Below are 23,529 nucleotides of genomic sequence, written 5' to 3' on the forward strand. Positions count from 1 at the left end.
AGAAGCACACTGAACTCTCGTGACATAGTTTGTGGAGTTGGGGGTGTTATTGTGACATCTGGGTAAGTCGTTACAGAGTTCTGTGATTTTTTTCTTTTTTTTTTCAGGGTGCTTTGAATAGCATATGGAACAAAAGCCCACAAATTGGAGATGAGTACCATTCTTTTGAGATATATTTAAAAAAAAAAACAATAATCCAGAACTTCCTAATAATTGCAGAACCTGCCCTAACAGCAATGTTTTCTCTAAGGTCATCACCAGATGAATAGGAAGTTTTGTTTACTTTTCAGTCCACTTGGACATGATAGATTTTGTTTTGGGAAGATGTTTGGTCTGTGATGTAAAGAGCCCATTGAAAGATGTTTATATTTTCTCTGTATGTAAGGTTTTCCAGAGTCTTTGGTGGTGTCATAAGATGTATTTCATAGCATGCTCATACAAGAGTAGGCTGTTTAAATTATTATGCTAGACCCTGTAATTACAATAAAAGCTGCAAGAAAGTAATGCCAACCAGAGTGCAGCAAGACTCGCATTCTGATCATGCTTCCTCCACATTGAACACTTACTCGCTGTGCAACTTGGCAAAAGGTTTTTCACCAAAATTATAACTAAACTCCATTCTTTTCATGTTTTTTTTTCCCCAAGAGAGAAAAGAGAAGGTTGATAGGAATAAATACATATTTAGATAGTAGATATTGTTTGTCTAAAAGTCTAACTTGTCAGTTAAAAGGAAGAAGAGAACATTTAACTTTGTGTTTTCATCTGAATCAAAGACAATTAAAAAAAGATAATTCCTAAATAAGCTGAAACAACAGTGAATTTCCTAACAAGCAATCTAAGCATCATAAAAATATCTTTTTTATCCCAATATACAGGCTGATACAGCAATTTTTATTAAAGCCAGACTGTATAGCAAAAGGAGCAAAAAGCTCCTCTTAAAAACCCAAGTATCGAGCTCCTTCTTAGAAGTTCAAACTAATTTCCACATACATTACACTTCTTCTGAGACTGATACTTAATAAAGGGTGTGGATTTGTTTGTGTCCTTTTTCATCAGCCACCTATAAAGGCCAAGCTCATTTGATTCGTGAAGGCACAAAGAGAGACCACACCATTTACCAGAACAGAAATCGCTTTTGCTTATTACAGTGCAGCATGCTGGTTGTTGTGTTAGATGCCATTTCTAGGTGGGTAATATAGTCATTTCTTAAATTACTCTAGCCCCAAAACACTGCATTCTAGTTCCACAATACCTGAAGCATGAATACCCAATACTGTTTTTAAGCATCAAAAATGTTCAGTTGGTCAAAGAATTTGGTGATTCCTGTAGGAAATGTGGCAACGGTAATGAAAAAGCAGAAAGCAAACAGAAAATCTCTACTGAAGGTGAAGTTTTGTAGAGTAAATGCAGGACAGAAATCACATAGAAAACATTCTGTAGAAATCTTTGAAAAGATTTAAATGTAAACTTACATATTATATATCTGATTTTATGTACATATATATTAAAAACAGAAATTCTCTATAAAACATACAGAAATGATAACTATCACTGGCTAAAAACCACTATAGATTAATAAAATAATCTGAACAGATCCTGATCTGCCGACGAGAGGGTACACAGTCCTGACAGATCCCTTAGTACAGATGGTGGGAGTAAAACATATCCACATGATAATCACATCCTTACCAAAATTGAAAACGTATGTGAAAGTCATGGTGGTCTTGCAAAAATATAAACTCATAAACGATTTCTTGATTTGGTGTCATCATTCATTTCTTTCATTTGAAAAATCAGTTTTAGTAGGACATACAAAGATCGATGGCTTTTTCATAAAAGGATATTTTATGAAATAGTGAAATGTAGCATATTTCTACCTGATAAATGCAGAGACCTGTAAACTTTGAACCCATGTTGGCCTTTGTTGCTCATGACCCTGTTTAAGTGATTTATTTACTTTTAACAACTAAAGTCTGCAGGAGGTAGAATATACTGTGTAGGTCCTTAATTCTGTTGAAAATTTAACAGTTTAAACACAGAATGGCTGACATTAGAGGACCTATTACTGAAAAGTCATTATCTTTATTTCAGTATCCCTTTTACGAATAATATTTATGGTTGCAGAAAAATACATAATTAATATAAAGAGCCTGGTAGACTGCTGCAGAGCCATGAGGAGTTGGCATCCTTAGACCTACATCAGGGTGTCTGGTGGACTGCACCAAAGCTACAAAATCTGGAATCCTGGTACATGTAAAGGTATGAAATCAGGGAGCTTGCCTGTTGTCTAGAAGAACAGCTTGAGGGAACAGAACACTCCCCACACCTTTGTGAAATATGGATTTCAAAGATTTAGCAAATCCCAAGGAAATAATACTTCACAATAAATTTTCTGTTGGACTTTCAGTATAGTAGTAGCTTCATGTTTTACTTAAATAAATTCAGTTCCTTTTTTTCCATCACTCCACTGCTTCTTATATTTTGTGAGTGTGCAACAGTTAAAATAGCATCGTAGGCATACTTCCTACTCTTCAGTGTGTGTTTCACCACAGAAATTACGCAGATCAATACTCTTCAATATGAAGGAAAAAATCACCTCAACCCCAAATCATTTTCCATACAGAGAGTCCAACATTGGTTCAGAACAGTGGGGACTTATTCCAGGATGTTTCCTCAGTAGCAAACTACATCACTGCTCTAATTCTCTTTCATTAGACTAGCGTACACAATCTTAACAGGCTTTAATATGTATCTCAGCATTATCATATAGTGTCCAATGCTCCATCTTATAAAACAAAATTGATACATTCAAAGACATGAATAATGTTTTATTATCATTATGTTTTGAACTTGCTCATTCATTGAATAAGCTTCTGAGGTTAAGCAAATTCTATCTTTGTGAAATATCTCAAGGATATATGGTGCTTTAATACAAATAATATATGTTTGAAACCCCCCTACTTTTCTTTACTCTTCATTATTAGAAATAAATCTTATGAAGCAGATAAAAGTATTACAATCAATCCCTCCTGAATGGAGACAGTACGCACTATTCTTTTCAGTACAAGAGAAACTGGCTTTGACTAGAGTGGCAACCACTGGCAAACTGATTTTATAGTTTTGATTTATTGAATATTAGGAAATAAACTTTTTTAATAACAACTCCATTTAAGTATTCATTAAAATGGAATTAGTAAAAGCACGGCCAGATTCTCATATCCATATTCTTGTCAGACAGCATTTTATTACACAAAAGTCCCACTGACAGCAGTGGGATTACTTGTAAAAGACTTCAGCATGAGAGAGAACGCAGAGTTAGATCCTAACAGGGTACAGAGGACTACAGAAGTAGTCTCCCCACCGCTGATAAATGCCCCCACATCACCCCTCAGCATTGCCTGGAGCAGTACCTAACTGCGTGCCTAAGGCAACTCATCTACACTGGCGTGCATCAATGCCTGGATCTCACCAACATGAACACCTGACTAACCTTGTCCCTGCCCCAGGTATGGGGCACTTGAAATACGAATCTTCATCCTCACAAGGGAAATCATTCCCAAAGATTAATTATTTTACTTTAGACTTTATGCTGAAGATGGTTATCATCACAGTTCTTTTAGTCTGAGCAACAGTTAGAACTGGAGAATGCATAGCACATGTTGTCTTACAAGAGCACTACAAAGGTGAATTTTAATTTATAAGAAAAATAATGCAGAAGGAAAAAAAAACAGGGGGCTATAGTAATGATTCTTATTAAAGGATCATTATAGCATATCAAGCCTGCATACTGAAATTGTTTTAATTACACAGCAGAAGACCACCTTGGTGGTTTTTGTTTGTTTGTTTGTTTTTTTGTACACTCCTGATTTAAACATATATAAAAAAATCCAGTAAACTTTTGTGATGGCAAGGGGGAAAATTGGTTTAGCTATTACTACTGTTGATGATTAGGAAAAGCACATTGATTCTTCCCATATACAAACCAAAGAGACTCTCAAAATGAGCTCAAGCACCTGCACTGTCTGTCTTTATTCAGTAATCTCTAACTACAACGAACAGGGTAAGAGGCTGAGAAATTTGACCTTTATACATGAAGCAATGATGTATGAGCAATTGGTGGTTATCCTAATTATCTTTCATTTAAAATTACTGGCCACTGATTTTGGAAAATAATCTTTAGTATGTATATGGTGCTTTGTATTTTCGTTACATACGTGAAGTGTATTTGATTGGGTGAGCAAAAGTAGAATACAGTGCTGTCAGCAAATGCTCGGTGCATTCAGTCAGTGTACATGCAGCCCTTCTTTCTCTAAAAGACTGATGTTTCTGTACAATTCCTTAGCAGAAAACTAATTTGTTAATAGAAAACCAGACATGGTCAAAGCCAATTTAATACTTTCTAAAACTCTAAAAAATAAAAATAAAAAAAAAACTATATTTGTTTGCAGGTACAATTAGTAAGCAGACTACTTATCGTTGTTTAACTTTCATTTAAGAACTAGCCAACACTATGGTTTTCTATTGTATAGTTCTATAGCTCGTGAAGGTCAGAGTCAAAAGCTTAAACTCCAGGTTCTTCTGAGATAAAGGCACTGAGCTTTGCAAAGTTATGCTATTATCCCTGGTTATAATCTTCACTGACTTCAGAAATAATTGCTTTGCTTAAACAAAAAGGAAGTCTGATTCTAATTTGCTATCTAGATCTACATTCTTATATTCTTTTTATAGATTTTTGAACAAGTTATCACTGGAATCTTCCTTCACTCAAACATAAGTGAAAGTTTTATCTTACTTCGGATATCACAAAAATAATTTATGACTAAGGAAACAAAACCTTTTGTCTCACAATATATTTCTTTGCGACAGCTGTGGTATTTCACTGAAAGCACAAAAGCTGTGATGGTCTGGACTGCAATCAACCATTTTTAATAGGAAATTTTTACAGACTTTTAATAAGATCTCCTAGCATAATTTATGGGGAGAGGTTTTGAAGTGAAGAGGCATTGTTTGGCAAAGTGTTCTTCCTCTAATCTCAGGAAATTTAAATAATCGAGTGCTCATTTCCTCTAAACTTAGGATTTCTCCTTTAAAAAAAAAAAAAGGTTAAGAAAAACACCTGCTACACCAGCAGCAAAATAAGTGCATCTAGGGTCCAAACACAGTATATTTCTAACAGCTTTTCAAATGCAAAATGCTTCATGTCAGAACATAATATTATTAATAGCAACACAATATTGAACTTTGTCTGTTAAATTCAGGATATTTAACAAATACTTTCAATGCAGATAGCATGCTGGTCAGGACAACTGTATTTTGTTTTGTTATGTTTTGTTTCAAACTCATATAGTTAGGTGGATTTTAAATAAGTGGACAGGCACGCACAATTTACAAACATTATAAGAAAACCAGAGAAGCACCAAAAGTTATTACACTTACTGAGGCTATCCAGAATTCCTCCGATTACAGAACTTGGTTGGGAAGAATAAGGACAACAGGCTTTCACTGAGATTTCTGACACATCTTGCAGGAAGATACTCAAAGGGTATTGCAGCACTTTCTCTTAAGTCCCAGACAGAACTAGGGGGAAAAAAAAAAAAAACAAGCAAACAAATAAAAAACAAAACACATACAAAGTAGGAAGCACATTTCTATATATCAATAAAGTTAATCAAGTTCCTGAACATAAAACAGCTTCGGTCTGGCTAACTGGGATTTTGGATGAAGTTCTGATTTTTTATTTTTACCTTTTTGACTTTTCTGGGTAACCAAGTGTCCGTATTTCTGACTTTGAGTAACAGCGATGCTAACCGTGTTCCCACACTCTAGGTTGGTTAGAACGCCTCTCCCAAAGGAGAAGGAAAAAAAAAATAAGCACACGGAGGAAAAGCCTTTAAAGGAGGGGCTCGTGAACAGCCCAGGTACAGTTGCGGTACCCGGGACTCACCCAGGTCACTGTGTGCTGAAGACCTCAAGAGGGCACTCAGCACAAAACATACTGCATTCCAAAAGTGAAAGGTGTCTACAGTTGTGTCACTGGCCAGTTTCCACAAAAGGCAGTTATCCTTACCCAGTTTTCCAAACGATCAACTCAGCATTTATCTCCTCATCAGTTCAGTTTAGATACAGAACTGTTAAAAAAGAAAAAAAAAAAAAAAACTGTAAAGGGAAAATAAGCCATTATTGGATCAGTGCTTCTTTTCTATATTGAAGAAGATCCCTTTCATTAATGCTTTTAAGAAATGAGGGTTCCTCAGTTTCTAGAGTCAGCCCTAAAACCTTCCTTTTTCAAAAGCTGTCTGTTGCTTTCAAAGAGTTATTGCCTTCAGAAATATTGCTTTTACATTCGAGGCAGGCCGGACAGAATACTGCTTCTTCAGACTCCATCTCTCTGGCCTGGCTACGGAACCGAAACAAAACCCACCCAGTTTACAGCGAGTGCCGGTCAAAACTCATCTCCTGCCTTCAGCAGCCGAGACCTAGCGGGATGCTTCCTTCCCTGCCCGTGCACGCACCGGGCAGCAGCCAGGTCTGTGCCCGTCGGGGCTGCAGGGCACTGACCCAGGCTCCGTGCTCCTGCTGCAGCCCGGGCGGCCTCTGCAGGGCTCTCTGGCTCCCCAGGCAGAGCCTTATCCCCATCCCCGGCCGGTTTCTGCACTGCCTTCACAGCCTGCAAATGGCATTATAAACAATTGCCTCGTTCCCACAGAGATGTCATTATTCCAATAAAACTGAAACCCATTCTTCTACCACATCCTCTTTACATCGGTAGTTTCACAAAATGCATACTGCCCCTTTTATATTCAAAGTGGACTTCCTGATGCACAAGTTCAAACTCCAGCTATCATCTATCATCTTAATTCTTCTGGGACAAATAAAGTATCATGCAACATACCATATGTGGATATTTCAGCAGAGCTCTTTAGAGGCATATCCTGTCTACTCCGTGTGATCAATGGTTATTTTATGTTTGTATATTTAGAATAATGCACGGCAAACCTCCATCTGGGTGCACTACCTTAAGAAAAAAAGAAAAAAAAAAAAAGAAAAAAAAAAAGACATTAAGGTTGGGAGTCAGTTCCTGATGTGACTTGAGCCATTTCTATACTCTAGGGCATCTGAGACTTCTACAGAGGAATCTCAGACAGAGTGTGTAGCCACGCATGATGTCCTAAAACATAAACTGGCACTAGGCACATACGTCAGCACCTGAATCTCCCGAAGGTCTGGGGCAGCCCCATTCCCCAGTGCACTAGATGCCAGGTTACCTTTGTTCTCACATGGCTCTGTTAGGCAGCACTCGGTGAGAGTCACCTGCACTTTAAAAATACTTAAACACTCTGAAAATCAAATCCCACCGCAGATTAGGCACACAAGGGAGAGACGTGTATGAATAACTTTCAGAGATACGTTGTAGATAATAAGCGGTATTACTGCTGATCTACATATTAGGAAAGAATTGTAACACTACTTTAAAAGTAACACAAGCTTGTAGATGAGCCAAACCAACGTGATTCCTGAACGCTAATAAAGGCACTGTGGGCCCTTAACAGGCGGAATGGGCTCAGTGCTGTGGAAACACAGAAGCAGGTGCTAGAGCTGCCCTGCTTTTCGGACTGGGAAACTGACTCCAGGTGTTATTTGGTCACGTTTGTAGGCGGGAGAAGAGGGGGGTGAGATTGTACTCAGCAGTCTTATTAACTTAGGGAATTTAGGTAAGTTTTTAAGATGGCTTTATTTCTGCAAGATATACTGGATATAGCAGTAATAAGGTGATGCGACTAATAATTAACTACTAGGTAGCCTTTAATAAAAGGTTGAAACTGCTAGTGTTTTTAACAACTTCTATGTGCTTTATATAAAAGTCATATTAGAAGTATTGCCTGAAATGTTTGGTGGGGTAGAATAAAAAAGGGTTTTGAATAGAATCACCTTATGCACGTTAGCTATGATCCGAATGTGTAGAACTCTAAGTATAGAGCCAAAAGCCATAAAGGCTGTGCTGAAATCCCACAACATTCCCTCAAATTTTGGATTGAGACTTTGCTGCAAATTGCCCAGTAATTCCATGACAGATTTTTTTTTTTTCTGTTCAGCTTTTTGTAGAAGGGATGGAACTTCCACTTCCCAGCCAGTGAAGCCGAATTCATAAAAATTTGTTTTACTGAAGAAGAAAAAAATTTCATAAGGAATTTCCATGACAACAAATATAGGACATGCTATTTTTAAGCATTTTCTAAAGAGTTTTCCTTTAGTCTATAAATCCTTTGAGCTCATTGTCAATTGCTGGCTGTTCCTAGTCACCTTTCAACATATTGGCACAAAGGTTATGGAACTCTGTACAAACTCCAAGGTTGCCATCAATACTCAAAGAGCCTCCCAAGTTTGCACAAAAGATTTCTGAATACAGACCACTGAGAATATCAAATATCAATGCTGAAGTCCCTTTTTAATCACGTTTCCTTATTTATTGCTAAAATCTAATTTGTAAAGTTGGGGCTAGACGAGTGTTTCACTAACAGCCAAGTCCCTCTTTGCCAAACGGCCTTAGCACACCGTGGTATGACCAATAACCACCTAACTTTTTGCATACTGCAGATTATTTGTTTAAACTCTTGAAGCATAAAACACCACCTCCAGCCCCGGAGCACTATATCTCATCTGGTTATTTTACATCGGGGACCAGGCTTTACAGAACACGCTCTCAGGAAGGCGGTTCACACGTTCTAGCACAAACAACGCCAAACACAGCGCCTGAGCCGCAACCCCGGCTTTAACGGGGAAATCAGTTCAGAGCTTTTTTCCTGGCACTTCAGCACTCCATTCCTGGTTGTCAGGTGCTATTTCTCTGAAGGAGTATTTCAGTGGTTCAATGGTTTTTAGAGCAACTAAAAGCTCCGTAACTACTTTTTAGCAGTACTGTTATGTAGCAATACGAGGCTATCTGAATCCTGAATGATTCAATGTTTTTTAGAGTAATGAAGATCTCCACAATTACTTTTTTAGCAGGACTCTTACGTCGCAACGAGAGGCCACCTGTGAACCTTTTGCAGTAGGAATTGTCCAGCTCTTATTAAATAAAAGTCTTTGGAAATGTTTTAAGGCAGGCAGTTGCGACTAAGGGCTTTTTTAAATGACTATTAATGAACACTAGGCGCATGCCAGCGACTTGGAGCTCTGTGCGTTGGAGACACGGGGGTAGCAGCAGGGCAGCCCCGCTCCGTGAGGGGGACGAGGACGGAGCCCCTCAGGCGGCGCCTCAGCCCCAACGGTCGCCACGGGCGCGAGGCGGGGCTGCGGGCGGGAAGGGGCGGGAAGGGGCGGCTCCCCCCGCCCTCCCCTCACCATGAGGGGAAGCGGAAGAGGCGCGGTCCCGGAACCCCCGCTCCTTCCCTCCCCTTCCCTTCTGTCCCGGCGGCGGTAGCAGCGGCGCCATGAGCGTGCCCGCCTTCATCGACATTACGGAGGAGGACCAGGTGCAGCTGGGGGGGGGCCGGGGATCACCGGGGGGAGCTGGGGATCACCGGGGGGACCGGCTCCGTCCCCGAGCGGCCGGTGCGGCGGAGGGGCCCCCGGGGTTGGGGGTGTGAGGGGCTGTGCCCGCTCGCAGCCAGCGCTCTGTGTGTGTGTGTTTGTGGCAGGCCGCCGAGCTGCGCGCCTACCTGAAGGGCAAGGGCGCCGAGATCTCGGAGGAGAACAACGAAGGCGGGCTCCACGTCGACCTGGCGCAGATCATCGAGGCTTGCGACGTGTGCCTGAAGGAGGATGACAAAGGTTTGCTCCCCGAACCGCCACGGGTCTGGCTAGGCGGCATCATCGCCATCAGTTCTTTCCAATAAGCACCTAGGCAGAGTTTAGGGGTGTATTGCGTGTTTTACACATCGACACGTGCACCTCTATAGGATCAGAAGCGCCTCGCTACAGCGCGGCCAGATAAAACCTGCGTCTGCGCCACTCCTCCCCTCCCCAAACTCCTTCTGATCTCTTGGGAGAGATCAGAATGGGGCTAGGCCATGCTCGTTGGGAGGGCACGTGGAGCTTTATGTCAAAGCTTTCTTTCTGAAAAAAGTGAGTGGTGGAGTAAGATTCGCTTCTGGTTAATGGCTGTGGTGCTGTGTGGCAAATAGGTAGCAATAAAAACCAAGACTGTAGACACCTGTAACTAAAAGTATTAAGGCCTAAGCATTAGTTGGTTAATATTGTCTGGAAACACTGGGGTCTCTCAGCAGTCAGTACTGGTTTTGAGCTAGGATATAAATCCCTAGAATCCACACTGCTATGGGTCAGTGACACTGTTACTGCAGTAGCCCAAAATGATCTTTCTGTGCTGATACAAAGTTCCATTTAGAACTTCTACCTGTAAAAATAATTGCTGATTATTAATAATAAGTGTTTGAAAGAATGTAGGGTTTATCTGAGGAATACATACAATAATCTTTCATTTTGCCTCTTAACTGTAGGCAAATGAGTATGAAATACTGGGGAACCTTATCGCAGTGCTGTCTGATGTTCAGGTGTCGTTAAGAGAAATACATATTTGCCGTGTGCACTGCATTTTTTTGTTGTTGCACTTTCTGTAACTGATACCTGGGCAGGCTGTGAGCAGAATACCTGCCAGGCTGTATTTGTGCATCATGTAATGCCGTACTTGAAACAGGCCACAGAGGCCTCTGCACGTGCTTTGTTCTTTTGAGCACTTTTCCTGTGGTTTGGGTTTCCCTTGCACTGAGCACCAGGTTAGGATCCTTGCTTTAAAACAGTTTTCTAGATGTGTAGGGGAAACCCACTGCTTTATTTAAAGGGCAAAACCTGAAGCTCCCCTGCCTTCTCTTCTGGGTGAACAGAGAATTTGAAGCAAGTCAGATACCAAATGCCAAATTCTGTTTTTACCTGGCAGTGGCAATTCTTGCTTTAAATTGACACGTGTTAATAAGAGACCACGTCTCTTGATCTCTTGAACCAAATCTCTTGAACATTCTGATGAATATCCACATTGGTTATGTTGGCATCTTATCCCTTACAGTTCATGCCAATGCTAAATAAGCGTTCCCAGCAGAAGGAACTCTACAGCACAAAATAGCTATTGATGATGGTTGCTGCTGGCAATTTTAAACAGCTGTGTATTTCGTTTTGTGCAGATGTTGAGAGCGTAATGAACAGTGTAGTTTCTTTGCTTCTTATCCTGGAACCTGACAAACAGGAAGCATTGATTGAAAGCCTGTGTGAGAAACTAGTAAAATTTCGGGAAGGAGAGCGCCCATCTCTCAGACTGCAGCTGTAAGTATTCCACAGAGAAGCTGAGATAATGGTGTCTTGCAAAGTAATCCTTCCTCTAAGGAGAATGGATTGTTTCATGTGTCTCTGGAAATGAAAGTGTGGGGTGTCTGTTGCAGGAAGCACAGAATTTTTGGCTTCTCTGCCACGACCTGTTATAAAATTGAATGCTGTTACAATTCTTCATGGACTTAAGGTATTGCCAGGTGCTTTGTGTGTGCTACCACGCATCTGGACAGAAACTTATTCTGCGCTCCAGTGAAGATTCTCTAAACCTTTTAAACTCAATTGTTTGTTGTTTGTGGTTTAGACTGAGCAATCTCTTCCATGGCATGGATAAGAACACTCCCGTGAGATACACGGTATACTGCAGCCTTCTTAAAGTGGCCTCCTCGTGCGGTGCCATCCAGTACATTCCAACTGAACTAGATCAGGTAATTAATTATGGTGGTGCATCAAGTTACAGCCATTGTATTAACAGTGTTGCATCTCACTAAGTATTAGTCAGAGTTGATACAGGCCATTTTTCCCTGCTGTAAATTGCTAGACACTACTGAAATAAGAAATGTAGAACATGACTTCTTACCTTTTAAAGGTCCGTGTCCAGAATCTAAATCAAGGTGCTGTTTATTTTCCATCTCTGATGCTGAGCATAGTTAGATGTGTCTGATTCTTGTAATGACAGTGAGAAGCTTTGATCAGGAATTGGGGCAGCGAGTTCTTGTCCCTCCCTCTGGAATCAGAATGTATTGGAATCACATGGAGAGCACAGACATCTGGCCTTGTCATGGGAAAGCTTCCAGGCGCTGCATGGGGAGCCTGAGAGACAGAGGACCCACAAGAGAAATCTCTGTGAAAGATCTCTTGAATCCTTTTCTGCTTGAGAGTAAATTAGGAGTATTTGCAGTTTGTTGTTACCTGTTTTCCAATGCTTCCTTTTCACTTGTATTCTCCTTAGGTCCGAAAATGGATTTCTGACTGGAATCTCAGCACAGAGAAAAAGCATACTCTTCTGAGACTGCTGTATGATGTCCTAGTAGACTGCAAAAAGAGGTATAAAAAAACAAGTAATAACTGCATCTTAAATCAATCTATTGCAAGTGATTTTTAGTAAAAGTGTTTTTCGTGGCATTTTAAAATGAACCTGTACTGATAATTCAGTCCTAAGGTACCCCCTTTTTTCTGTTTTTATAAGCATTGTTGCATTAAACCAGTTTTTGAAGTTAGTAGTGAATTAGCTACAAACCATAGACTCCCAAAATAAAATTATTCCTTTCTATAAATACTAATCTTCAAGCATTGTAACGTTGTGCCAAGTTTATTATTTAATTGCACTTTTGACATTTCAGTGCATGGTAGTGCTATCTCTTAATGATGTTGGGAGGCTTATCAATCACAGTTAACAGGATCGGTCTTCTGTATAAACATTACCTTTAGGACAAAGCTTTCCACTAGTCATCAAAATTAATGTCTGCAGAATACCTGCTTGACCATTTTAAATCATTATCCTGAATCCTAAGAGGTATCTTTGATCTAACAAACTTGGCAGACCAGTGTCTTCTGGCATGCAAAATAATGCTGTGCGTACTGAGCCTGTTAATTAGCCTAAGTCTTAACTGAGAGCTGTCATCAGTTTATCTCAAGTACCTGATATCGAGTACCTGGTATTGAGTGCGTTGGCCAGGGCTGTTGAGATGGGCTGGTACTTAGAAGTGGTTTCAGCATGTAGTTCCACAGCTGTTTCAGCCTATCTACATTGACCTCACTGTAATTTGGGGGGAGAAGCAGCTTTTCCTATGCTTGCATAGCGTTGTATTGCTGCAGACCTGTTCCTGTCCTGTCCCTCCATGTACTGGAACCAGTGTGTGTGCAACTGTACGTGGATTGGACTAGGGAGGTGACTTGCTGAAAAAGCAAGTGTGTGGTGCTGTCGTAGTAGGAGGAAAGTTTCTTCTGGCAGGAGAGTTAGTTTATTTGGGCCTGGTGAAATTGTAGCCTGGAAATGCTGTGTCAGCATAGCCGTATCGCTTTTACCTCACCTCCATTTAGGGATGATTAATGGAGTAGTTACACTGTGAGTTATGTTACTGTGATTTCCTGTCGCTAACATTAAAATGCTTTTGTACTGATAGTATTTTATGAGATTTCAAAAATATTAATCAGATCTTGTATGTGGCATAGCACTTAGTTTATTTTAGAAATATGCTGGTATTCCGTAATGCTCGTACTCTAAACGCTTGGTTTACTGAGAGGTTTTAACTAGTTTAATTTCCATACTTAATAGCTAACTATTTTTAGGTAGTCTTGTTAGCAAATCTGTGGATTAAACTCGTAACTTTTGTTTTCGGTGCTACTAGTAACCTTGCTACCAAAGTTACTTTGTAGTTAACTGCCAGATTTCATTAATAAAAACACAACACTGCTCACCAATAATAGGTGACATTTTTTAAATTAGGCATTTAAAAACTTTCACTAACTCTGTAATATATTACTCCTGCACTCAGTGTCCTTACCATCTGTTGCAGTGAGCTTTGCACTGAACTGAGCGGTTTTTCAGAGCACTTATATTTCTCTCCAGGAAAGAAAACAAGAAGTGACCCTAGCACCTTTGACCTGGTTCATTCTCCTGGATCAGTGGGCAGTATTTGCCATAGTATGGGAAACTCACAGCAGCATTCCAGCTTTTGCACGCAGGAATGTTGCTCTACCTAGCAGTTTGGGAAGATAAGGGGGAACTGAAAAATAAGCAATAAAAATCCTACCTCAGTTACCACGTTGATTTATAATAAAGGAAAAAAAAACACATTGTTGAAAGCAATGGGATTGGGTTTTTTGGTTTGTTTTATGTGGCAGAAAAGATGGCTTTCCAAACCTAATAGACTTTCTCCAGTGGATAGCTCAGTAGTGAACAGCTTGTGAAAAGTAGATACACAGATGTTAAGTTTATTGTTCCTTTTCTTGCAGTGATAAGTGAAAGCTTGTTTTATTAAATCTTTTCCAGTCACTTTTTGGTTGAAGTTTCTTCTTAGTGATGGTCAAAATCATCTTGATCTCTTTGAAGAAGGATTCTTATCTTTCTCATGATCAACTGAAGAAAAATTGGTGGTGGTAGCTGGAGAACAGATGGCTGCGGTGGCTTGTTTCTGAGATCTGTATTTGTTAGCTGAACTTTGCAGGAGATTAGTTACTTTCGCTGCTACTTATGATCCTTGTCATAAAGGTTCTGTAATAGTTTTGTGCCTCAGCTTTAATATGCAGCATTTTCCTAGCTGTGTTGGTATGAAACTGCAAGGTAACGCAACCTGTTTTCCAGGTGCAAGTGAAGTTTTGCAGTTTTCCTGCCATTGACCTGGCAGGATTCAGACTGGGGTGAGTCTTGTCCAAGTTTACATTCAGACAGGTCTGGCAAGTCTGGTTATTTAGCTGTCTAGCTAGAAAAGTGTTCACACTTAAATCCTAAGTGAAATCCATGCTTAGCAATGAGCTTTGGTGAAATGATGATCTGTATCACTGCCTTAAACACTCTAATTTGTAGTACTAGTCTGACACTGAATAGAGTAAGATGAAATAATAAAAGGAATAGAAGAATTCTGGTGTATTTGCTGAGGCTTACAAGGCTTTAGCACAGGAAGTTTGGGAGTGATTGTCTTGTAGCATTCTGATATTTCCTAGAAATACAATATGCTGCTTCTCCCCCTTCAAAAAAGGGGGGGAGGGAGTGCAGATTTCATTTGAAGTGAGTGAAAAACAGAGTTTTAACTTTTGCTACCAAGGGAGGGAGAAGAGGAGGAAAGTTCCAGAAATCTAACATAGTTTGAAGTATATAAGTACAAAAATAGAAAATTTATATTAAATGTGGGGACTTATATTGTTAGGTCGAATAGAACATCAGCTGAGCCTCTTTGTTTGAATCCCTCTATAGTGCAAGTCCTATATTAAAATGGTTCTTTGTCTTCACTAATTATTGAGCATTGACAAGGCTTCACTAGTGGAGAAATCAGACTGTTGTAGACTGACACACAGGCAAATATTTCTTGCATGTGTAAAACTGTCTGTGTTCAATTTCACTGATACAAAGCTATCAGTTCTACGCATCAGTATCAGTTGCTGCAACAAAGCATAGGCCAACCTCTTTAATGGCAGAATCTTAAATATTTTGGTCAAGGTTTCTGTTCAAAACCATTTGGGAATAATGACTGGCACCTGTAAAATTTCTCTGCCTTTGGTACAAACTGTCTTTTTACTCAGTGGACATCCAGATTATATACGATACTGTTTGTTTCCCATGCTTTGCACTGCACATAAATGATATCTGCCGAATTTTCTAGGAGCACAAAACCTCACCCTATAGAGAAATTGCCAAATAGTAATACTGAGAGTTGTAAAATTAATATCCATGTGAACGTAGTCTTTGGACTATAAAAACCATGCTAGCTTGTGCTGCTACGTAGGATAAACCCGTATCAGCATGGAAAATTGTATAAGTCTATCAGGCCACACTTGTGTACAGGTTTTGGCTGGAGTACAGTTAATTTTCTTCACTGTAGCTTGTATAGGCAATGTTGCTTTATCTGGAGTTCAGTTACTTTCAGGGAAGAGTTCAGCTTTACATTGTAACTCACAGAGTGATATCCAGCCTTACTGAGACAATATTTCTGTCTAAAGGGGACCCCAAGTATATGTGCAGAAAAGCAGCAGAACACTTGCCAGTTTGTCTATATTCACTGCATGTGTTTTTTGCTGAAAATTTTGTGAAAAAGCATGAGAAGTTAGTGTTCTCAATAGTGGTGAGAACCACTGCTTGAAAATAAATCAAAGTCAGTTAAAATTACAGTATCTGTCTTGGAGCTGGTTTGCAGCAATGTCAAGGAGCTATTTAAAGAAATCATCAGGGCAGACAAGACTGTGGATTTACTCAGTTTTCTTCAAATGAATGCTTTTTCTAAAAGCTGTCTGTCAAACCAGTGTTGGAAGCTGCTTCCTTTGCAGCAGCCTAAGCCAATCTAATTGCTGGCTGTGTAACTTCATCGATGAAATGAGCAGCTCTCACTCTGAATACTTGGAGAGAATCTGTGAACGAAGAAAAGGGAGCTTTTACACAGTCACTTTTCTGACCATAAATATTCTTTAAGATATGCCATTTTACATTTGAAATAAACTTTGCAGTGCTACTTATTCTGCAATGATTAAATCCAGATGTGCATGAGAAGAGCATTCTAGTGAACCATATAAAGCTGTTCCTAGCTCAGAGAGCTTTTTCCATAACCAGCAGGTAATCTATCAATTTAAGAGAATGAAATGAAGGGTGAAGATAAACATTTTGTAGAACAAGAATTGAAAGAATACATCTAGTTAATTTGTTCTCTCCACTAGAATTAAAATGGATCATCTACCTCTTTTCAAGTGTAACTTAATTTGACCTGTAACATCTTAATGGAATTAATCAAATATTTGAGTGTCTTGTTTGAACTTTTTTTTTCCCCAGAAATCCTGAGTTAACTTTGTTTTTCTTTCATAGCGACACTGCAGCAAAAGTAATGGTGGAGCTATTGGGGAGTTACACAGAGGACAACGCTTCCCAGGCTAGAGTTGATGCTCACAGGTAGTACTAACTTCCTAGTTCCCTTACGTGGCTTTTTCTAAATTGCTGAATTACGTTAATTACCTTACTATTAAAGAATATTGCATGTCCTGGCAGGCAAGGGCCCTCCCGTGGCCCTTTTTCTATAGCATAGCTGACTTGATAAGGAGTTTATCTGTGCAGCCTGCGGTAGGTTAGCTTGTTTCCAGGCTGTCAGGTTTACTCCACTGCAAAAGTGTGCAGGCATACTTGTGCTTACCGCTGAGAAAGAGCAGCCTTGCTAAGAAGGTTGTTTACATCAACTATGTTATCAAAAGTTTAAAAAAATCTGAGAAGATGTCAATTCCTCACTGATTATTTGATTATCTAACTTAAATACTTTTTTTCAAATGGCACTTTCTATTGAAAATAAATTCTTGCTCTTTGCTATTAGCGAGGACTAAGGATGTGAACTGCACAGAAACAAAATTACTTGGTAGACATGCTGGGAGTGAAGATGATTCTTAATTTACTTTCCCCACAGGACAAAATGTGTAAAAGCTTATTTTCATGTTCTGTCTGTTGTTATTACTCTTAGGAATTAGATATTTAATAAGTCATGTAGATATTCTGGGTGTGTAATAGCTTACACTTGAGCAGCAGGAAGACGAAATGACTCATTTTGAAAATTAGAGCGTCTCCATAAGTAAATGAAAACTTTAATGGCTACCACTGAGGCCTTTTTACCTCTGAAAGAACGTGTGTACTCTGGGTTTGCTACAGCGCTGCCCCTGTGCAGACTAGGTTCTTCTGGATGCATGTTATGTGGTAGGGTCATGGTCTAGGCCATTGGTGCTAGTGTAGCACTGACAACCTTCTAATGTGCTGCCGAACAAAAGCTTTCATCTAGAGTTCTAGAAACACTTTAGGAGTGTTTATAGTCTGGAGCTGCAACTGATAAATCATAGGTCTTGCAGTGTTTGGTACTGAAGATTTCTCTGCTTTGTGTCACATGTTCCAAGTATAATTAATCTTCCTAAACGACTTAATTCTATGAAGTTTTAGGAGAACAGTAAAAATACCACAAGGAATGAAGATCTGGCTGGAAACAAATGCATAGATGGAAACAGAAGGTTGATCTGTAGCCTTACCACCTGGCAAATTTTATTTGTGATATTGGGCAAAGTACTAACAGTTCCTGTTTGTTTGTTTTGTTTTTTGTCTGTTAAACGAAGATTAAAGTTACCTAGGAATGTGATACGCCTTATATTTAAGAATAGTTGAAAACCACAGAATATTTCCTAGAAAATCAAGAAAAACAAATTTAATTGCATTTAATCATAAAAATGTGTATTGTTGTAAAAAAAACAAAAGTAAAATCTCCTTTTCTAACTAGATGCATTGTGCGAGCATTGAAGGATCCAAATACCTTTCTCTTTGATCATCTTCTTGCCTTAAAACCAGTCAAATTTTTGGAAGGAGAACTTATTCACGATGTAAGTAACTTTGATTTTAGCAAGTTGGTTTGATACCTCTTGAGTGCCTCCTTTACTAGTTTCTTTGGAAATTCATCAAAGTAGTTGTCTGTTGGCAATCTGCAATGTACTTTTGTTATTGCTTTTAAAATTTTTAAAAAATGTTACATGTAAAACGTAGCGTGGATAATAGAACATTCCCCTTTAGAAGCATCAGAGTTACAAATCCTGTCTTTTCATGAATTCTTGTGGCAAAACTACCTTTCAGGTTTGAGAAAAGAAAGCACAGCATGGGTTGCCCTTGGCTGGTGGCAGCAGCCAGAATTTTAACTTTTTTTTGCATTTGTTTTTCAGTTTAATAGTAAAGTGGTGTTTATATATCTATCTGTGCAGCCCTCAAGAAGGGAAACAGAAAATGTTTAAACTGTTCATATGCTTGTTTTCTAGCTTTTGACTATTTTTGTAAGCGCGAAACTAGCATCCTATGTCAAGTTTTATCAGAACAACAAAGACTTCATTGACTCCCTTGGTAAGTTTTCAAATCATTATGTTTCTGACTGTTTCCATGGTTTAAGATAATAGAATCCACAAACTGTTTCAGTTTCAACAGAAATACTGAAGCCAGAGAATTTTAATGGGATATTTTTTTTTTTTAAACACTGGATTAGAGTTTGTAGAGTCCTGCTGGTTCAGAAATGGACCATCTAAAAACTATGGCTTCTTATAGTAGGACAAGCATTAGAGGGGTTTGGAAGATGACTATTTTCTCCTAACTTCTTTTCATGTAATCCTTTTGGGGGCGAATTTGTAACACGTTGCTACCCTACGCTAGGTGAGAGATTACAGTTTTCCAACAAAAACAGCAGCTGGTATAAATCTTTTTTATGATTAGTAAGTTTACAACAGCAAATACTTTTCCTGAATGGTAAGGTAAAACATTCAAAGTACAGTGTGTGCGTGCACGCGTGCGCTGATGCATTAGACCTAGCAAGCCACAGTCTGTCCCAGTTAATTTGTTTCATCACATGAAGCAATGTGATGGAATGTTAATGTCAGCACCCTCTTTATTTACACACTGTGGAAAAAAGGAGTAGTAATTAACACTTTGACACTCCCCCGTTGATGTGTAATTGACTGTTTCAAAGGAGCACTGGTTCATAAGCTATTGCATGCATTAAAATTACGTTTTTTATATTCCAGCTTTTTAGGACAGGGGTCAGTGACAATGCAGAAATTGCTCAATGATGCAGATTTTTTTATTAGTGCATTAAGGTTTTGACATATTGGTAATGAATAAATGTTTCCATAAAAATCTGATTTTCTTTTTTTATAACTTTGATTTTGAAATGACATTTGAACACTAACTGAATGCATTTGAAGAAAGGCACGGTTTTGCTAAAACCAAGTTTAGTGCAGCCTTCTAACGCATGCATTATTTTGTTTAATGGAGTGTGGTATAATTCTGAGAATAATTACTTTCAGAGCTTTAAAATGCTGGTACTCTAGGTATTAAAATGATGGAAACAATGACTTTTTCGTGGATAAATTTAGCAGCAAGTTTCTGGTAGTTTGTAAATGTGTATACGAGATAAGCATGTCTTTTGTCTTTTTATTTGAACATGAGTTGTGGGAATATTTTATGCTTTTCTTTCTTAGGGGAAAATATTTTTTGTATTGTACTTATTGTGTGTTGAAATGGCTTGTTATTTGCTGAAAATGTATTTAATAATTAAAAAAATGTATGCAATATAAGGTACACATGGGGTAGCAAATGTATGTCATGCAACAGTCATGATTTATTTTGCATTGCCTTCTTGTATCTAGGTTTACTTCTGTGAATATACAGTCTGTATTTTAAATATATCCGATATTAACATTATTCTGGTGAAATCCTTAGATACCTGTGTAACTGTTTTTGAAATACAGCCTTACTTAAACTTACCTTGATTTCTCACCTCCTTTATGGTATACTCAGGACATTTTGAATGTCTTCAAGGCAGAGATTCTGAGAGATCTAGAGATGCTAGAGGCCAAGGTAGAGATTCTGAGGCAGTTCAGACCTGAGTGCTAGGAACTTGGTTTACTTCTTCCAGTTATGCCTTTTAAAAACAATAGCAATTTGGTACAGAAAACAACACAATTAATTGATGAGACATTCCGATATTCTTTAAAACACCTAGATCTATTCCCCCCAAAATAAATATTTTAAATGATGTTCCTTTTCTGGATCAGGACCAATTAAAATGTCTATGAAAGCTGTGCAGTGAAGGCTCCTACAGGTGGCATCAGTTTGTTACAATTTGTTGTTTTATTAATGCTGACAACTTAGGCCAGCAGTAGCATTATCTGTGTCAACTGGATCGCCCTAACATGTCCACATTTAATCTGGTATTATCAGCAGTCTTCTTCATAAAGTTAATCAGCATCTCATTTGCATTTGTTAATTAGGGTTAATGTGTGCTAATTGATTTTTTCGATGCTTGTAGATTTCCATTAAACCCAGTTAGGTATAGTTTCTGATGCTCCTCATTTATATGAATTATGGTGATCACATTTTTGTTGAATTGGTGCCAAACAGGGAGCCTGCATCATAATTACAGCTAATTAACACAACATGATGTCCTCTATTAATGTGCTTTCCTATTAGAGTACGGATGTTATAAATTCCAAACTTAAATATTTACTGAAGCAATGTAAGTGCTTATAACGTCATTCCAAAACAAAACCATTGCTGTTCATTTTAAAGAAACTTCCAGCAAATCTTAGTTGGTGCCTCAGAGAACTTAATTAAGAAATGCCTTAGCTCATCCATGTGTCTTAACTCTGTTTACCTAAACTTATTCAGTAAAACAGGTTCTGATGTAGATGTGCAAGGTTTGGTTTCTTGTGCTACTATTCATACTATTCATGTAACAGATGAACAACTTCTACTATCTGTTCATATGCTCTTGAAGATCACACTTTTGCCACCCTAGATGCCACTCAGTGTTCTTATACTCTGGTATAAAGTTATTCAGTGTCTAAGCATGTGTTTATGGGAGAAAAATGTTGTGTTGATAAACCACTACAGAGTTGTTGGGTGTTTCTTTTTTAAGCAATCAAATAAAAATGAGTGGTACTGTAGGAAGGCTTTGACATCACCAGTTATTTTTCATTTGTTTTTGTGCTGCTATTCTTCCAAATGATGCAACTGAAAAAAAAACTTGTATCACTTGTACTCTTTCCATCTAAATTTCTGTTACGGTGATGTTCTTCCTGGTTATCTATGCTTCTACATAGGCTTGTTACATGAACAGAATATGGCAAAAATGAGGCTACTTACTTTCATGGGGATGGCTGTAGAGAACAAAGAAATATCATTTGACACAATGCAACAGGAACTTCAGATTGGAGCTGATGATGTAGAAGCATTTGTTATTGATGGTAAGAACTGTAACAAAGCACTTTACACAATGCTAATGAACCATACCTTTTATAGTCTTCAAGGCTGGTGTTAAATATGCAGAGAAATACTTTCACATTTCTGTTCTAAGATAAATATCTGTAAAATTTTGTGTTTAAAGACATGCACAACTGCTGACACTTCTATGAGTGACTTTTCCTTTTGTTGATAGATATATTTCAGATAGTTCTTTATAGAACTAATAAATTGTTTGCAGATTCGTCATCTGGTTCTGTTTGCTGTCATTAAAACAGGATGTGTTTGTAGGGGAGAGAAGTTTATAAAAACCATGCAGGATATTGCTTTAATAGATTGGCATCAAACAGTGAAGATACACGTATGACCTTCATCTTGTTACATCATTTTGCTTTTCTGCCTATTGGAGAAAAAAAATATCAGTGAAAAATATTAACTGTTTTTTTTTTTTTTCAAGTTGTATTGATCCAATTATAAAGAGGTTTTATGCAATTTAATACCTTAACGCTATCGTGAAAATACTGCTCAAAACAGCATTGCTTTTTTTGCAGCTGTAAAGACAAAGATGGTATACTGCAAAATAGATCAGACACAGAGAAAAGTAGTTGTCAGGTAAGACAATTCTTCATAGCATTTTGTGGAACTTAGTGTGTTCTAATTATTTCACTTACAGTTGTAGAATATTTTAACTAGAAGCAAGGTATTGTTCCTATCAGTTGCTGGTAGTTAAATAGTTGCTATTTATCATAATTTTATTAAAGCTCAGACTGAATGTGATTAGCTTATTTAATGAAAGAGTCCTATTTTCCAGCACATTTCATTTAATGACCTAATAGTGACAAGAATACTAATGAATGTTGTTGCTTAAATATTTGGGAAGGCTACAGATTTCTGTAGCTTATAAAGTGTAGCCCTTTGTATACAAAAAATAAGATTTCCCTATTCATGTATGGAGAGCAAAGTAATGCTATCAAAGAATTGCTAGGTGAGCATGACATCTAATAATCATCTTCTAATTTTGTTTTACTTCTCTAGTCACAGCACACATCGGACCTTTGGAAAGCAGCAATGGCAGCAATTGTATGACACTCTAAACACCTGGAAACAAAATTTGAATCAAGTGAAAAACAGTCTCCTCAGTCTCTCAGATACTTAAAAAATGACCTAGAAATGTCTTACTACAGATAATTTTTATTAAAAATTTTGACAATTTGTGAACACTTCTAAAATGTATGCAATTGGTTTATAGAAGCCAAATATTTTAAATTGAAACCAAAAAAAGGCAATAAAGTTAACAAGGGAGAGTATCTTCTGTTGATTTTATTCTATGATTAACAATATATAACATTAGCAATAGCGGTTTTTTTTGTTATTGTTATTTAAGTTAATAATATGAGGATCTTTCTTTGGCAAGAGGTGGGGGAATGAAGGGAGGGTAATCAGAAAAAAGTGTGTGTAAATAATGTGAAATGAGAGCTTCCCTCATGCCCTAAAGGAAGAAAAACATGAATGAGTTAAAAGTGTAACTACGAAGCAATTATCTGCTGCCGTATCTTTGAATCATACCTGATGCTTTAGTGCTGAAAGAGGTATTATTTAGACAATATTTAAATAATTCTGTAGTAGAGGTAAACAGATAATTTTCTTCATCTGCCACTTAGAGTAGTTCTAAGTTATTATAAATGTTTATAGGAGGAGCTATTGTATTTTGAAACAGTTGCAGTGGATTGTTTGAAAACTGAGTGAGCAGTCTGAGAAAGAAACCAAACAATTATTTCAGTCAAAAGTTCTTCAGAAAAAGAAAG

General features: G+C 38.2%; 2 protein-coding genes across 4 annotated transcripts in view; one reads left to right on the forward strand and one right to left on the reverse strand.

Annotated features, from left to right (window-relative positions):
- The window catches only part of WT1 (WT1 transcription factor), an 84,739-nt gene extending 77,777 nt beyond the window's left edge, over window positions 1-6,962 (reverse strand). For 2 of the 3 annotated variants that reach the window (XM_072039233.1, XM_072039232.1), the window contains exons 1-3: window positions 6,893-6,962; window positions 6,068-6,128; window positions 5,437-5,577 (exon numbers count right to left, since the gene is read on the reverse strand). The gene's annotated coding sequence lies outside the window, so the exon portion shown is untranslated. Of the gene's footprint in view, window positions 1-5,436; window positions 5,578-5,744; window positions 5,868-6,067; window positions 6,129-6,892 lie in introns of those variants that run through there. The other variant, XM_038180201.2, reaches the window with a different exon arrangement.
- Window positions 6,963-9,312: 2,350 nt separating this feature from the next.
- On the forward strand, window positions 9,313-23,031 carry EIF3M (eukaryotic translation initiation factor 3 subunit M). The gene is made up of 11 exons (XM_027458964.3): window positions 9,313-9,473; window positions 9,639-9,771; window positions 11,136-11,274; window positions 11,582-11,705; window positions 12,230-12,324; window positions 16,790-16,873; window positions 18,228-18,327; window positions 18,754-18,835; window positions 21,586-21,729; window positions 22,276-22,336; window positions 22,760-23,031. Exons 1-11 carry the CDS (start codon window positions 9,432-9,434, stop codon window positions 22,878-22,880), a joined length of 1,125 nt encoding a protein of 374 aa, XP_027314765.1. The 5' UTR covers window positions 9,313-9,431; the 3' UTR covers window positions 22,881-23,031.
- The last annotated feature ends 498 nt before the right edge of the window (window positions 23,032-23,529 follow it).

The sequence above is a fragment of the Anas platyrhynchos genome, chromosome 5 (genome assembly GCF_047663525.1).
Source record: "Anas platyrhynchos isolate ZD024472 breed Pekin duck chromosome 5, IASCAAS_PekinDuck_T2T, whole genome shotgun sequence".
NCBI lineage: Eukaryota > Metazoa > Chordata > Aves > Anseriformes > Anatidae > Anas > Anas platyrhynchos.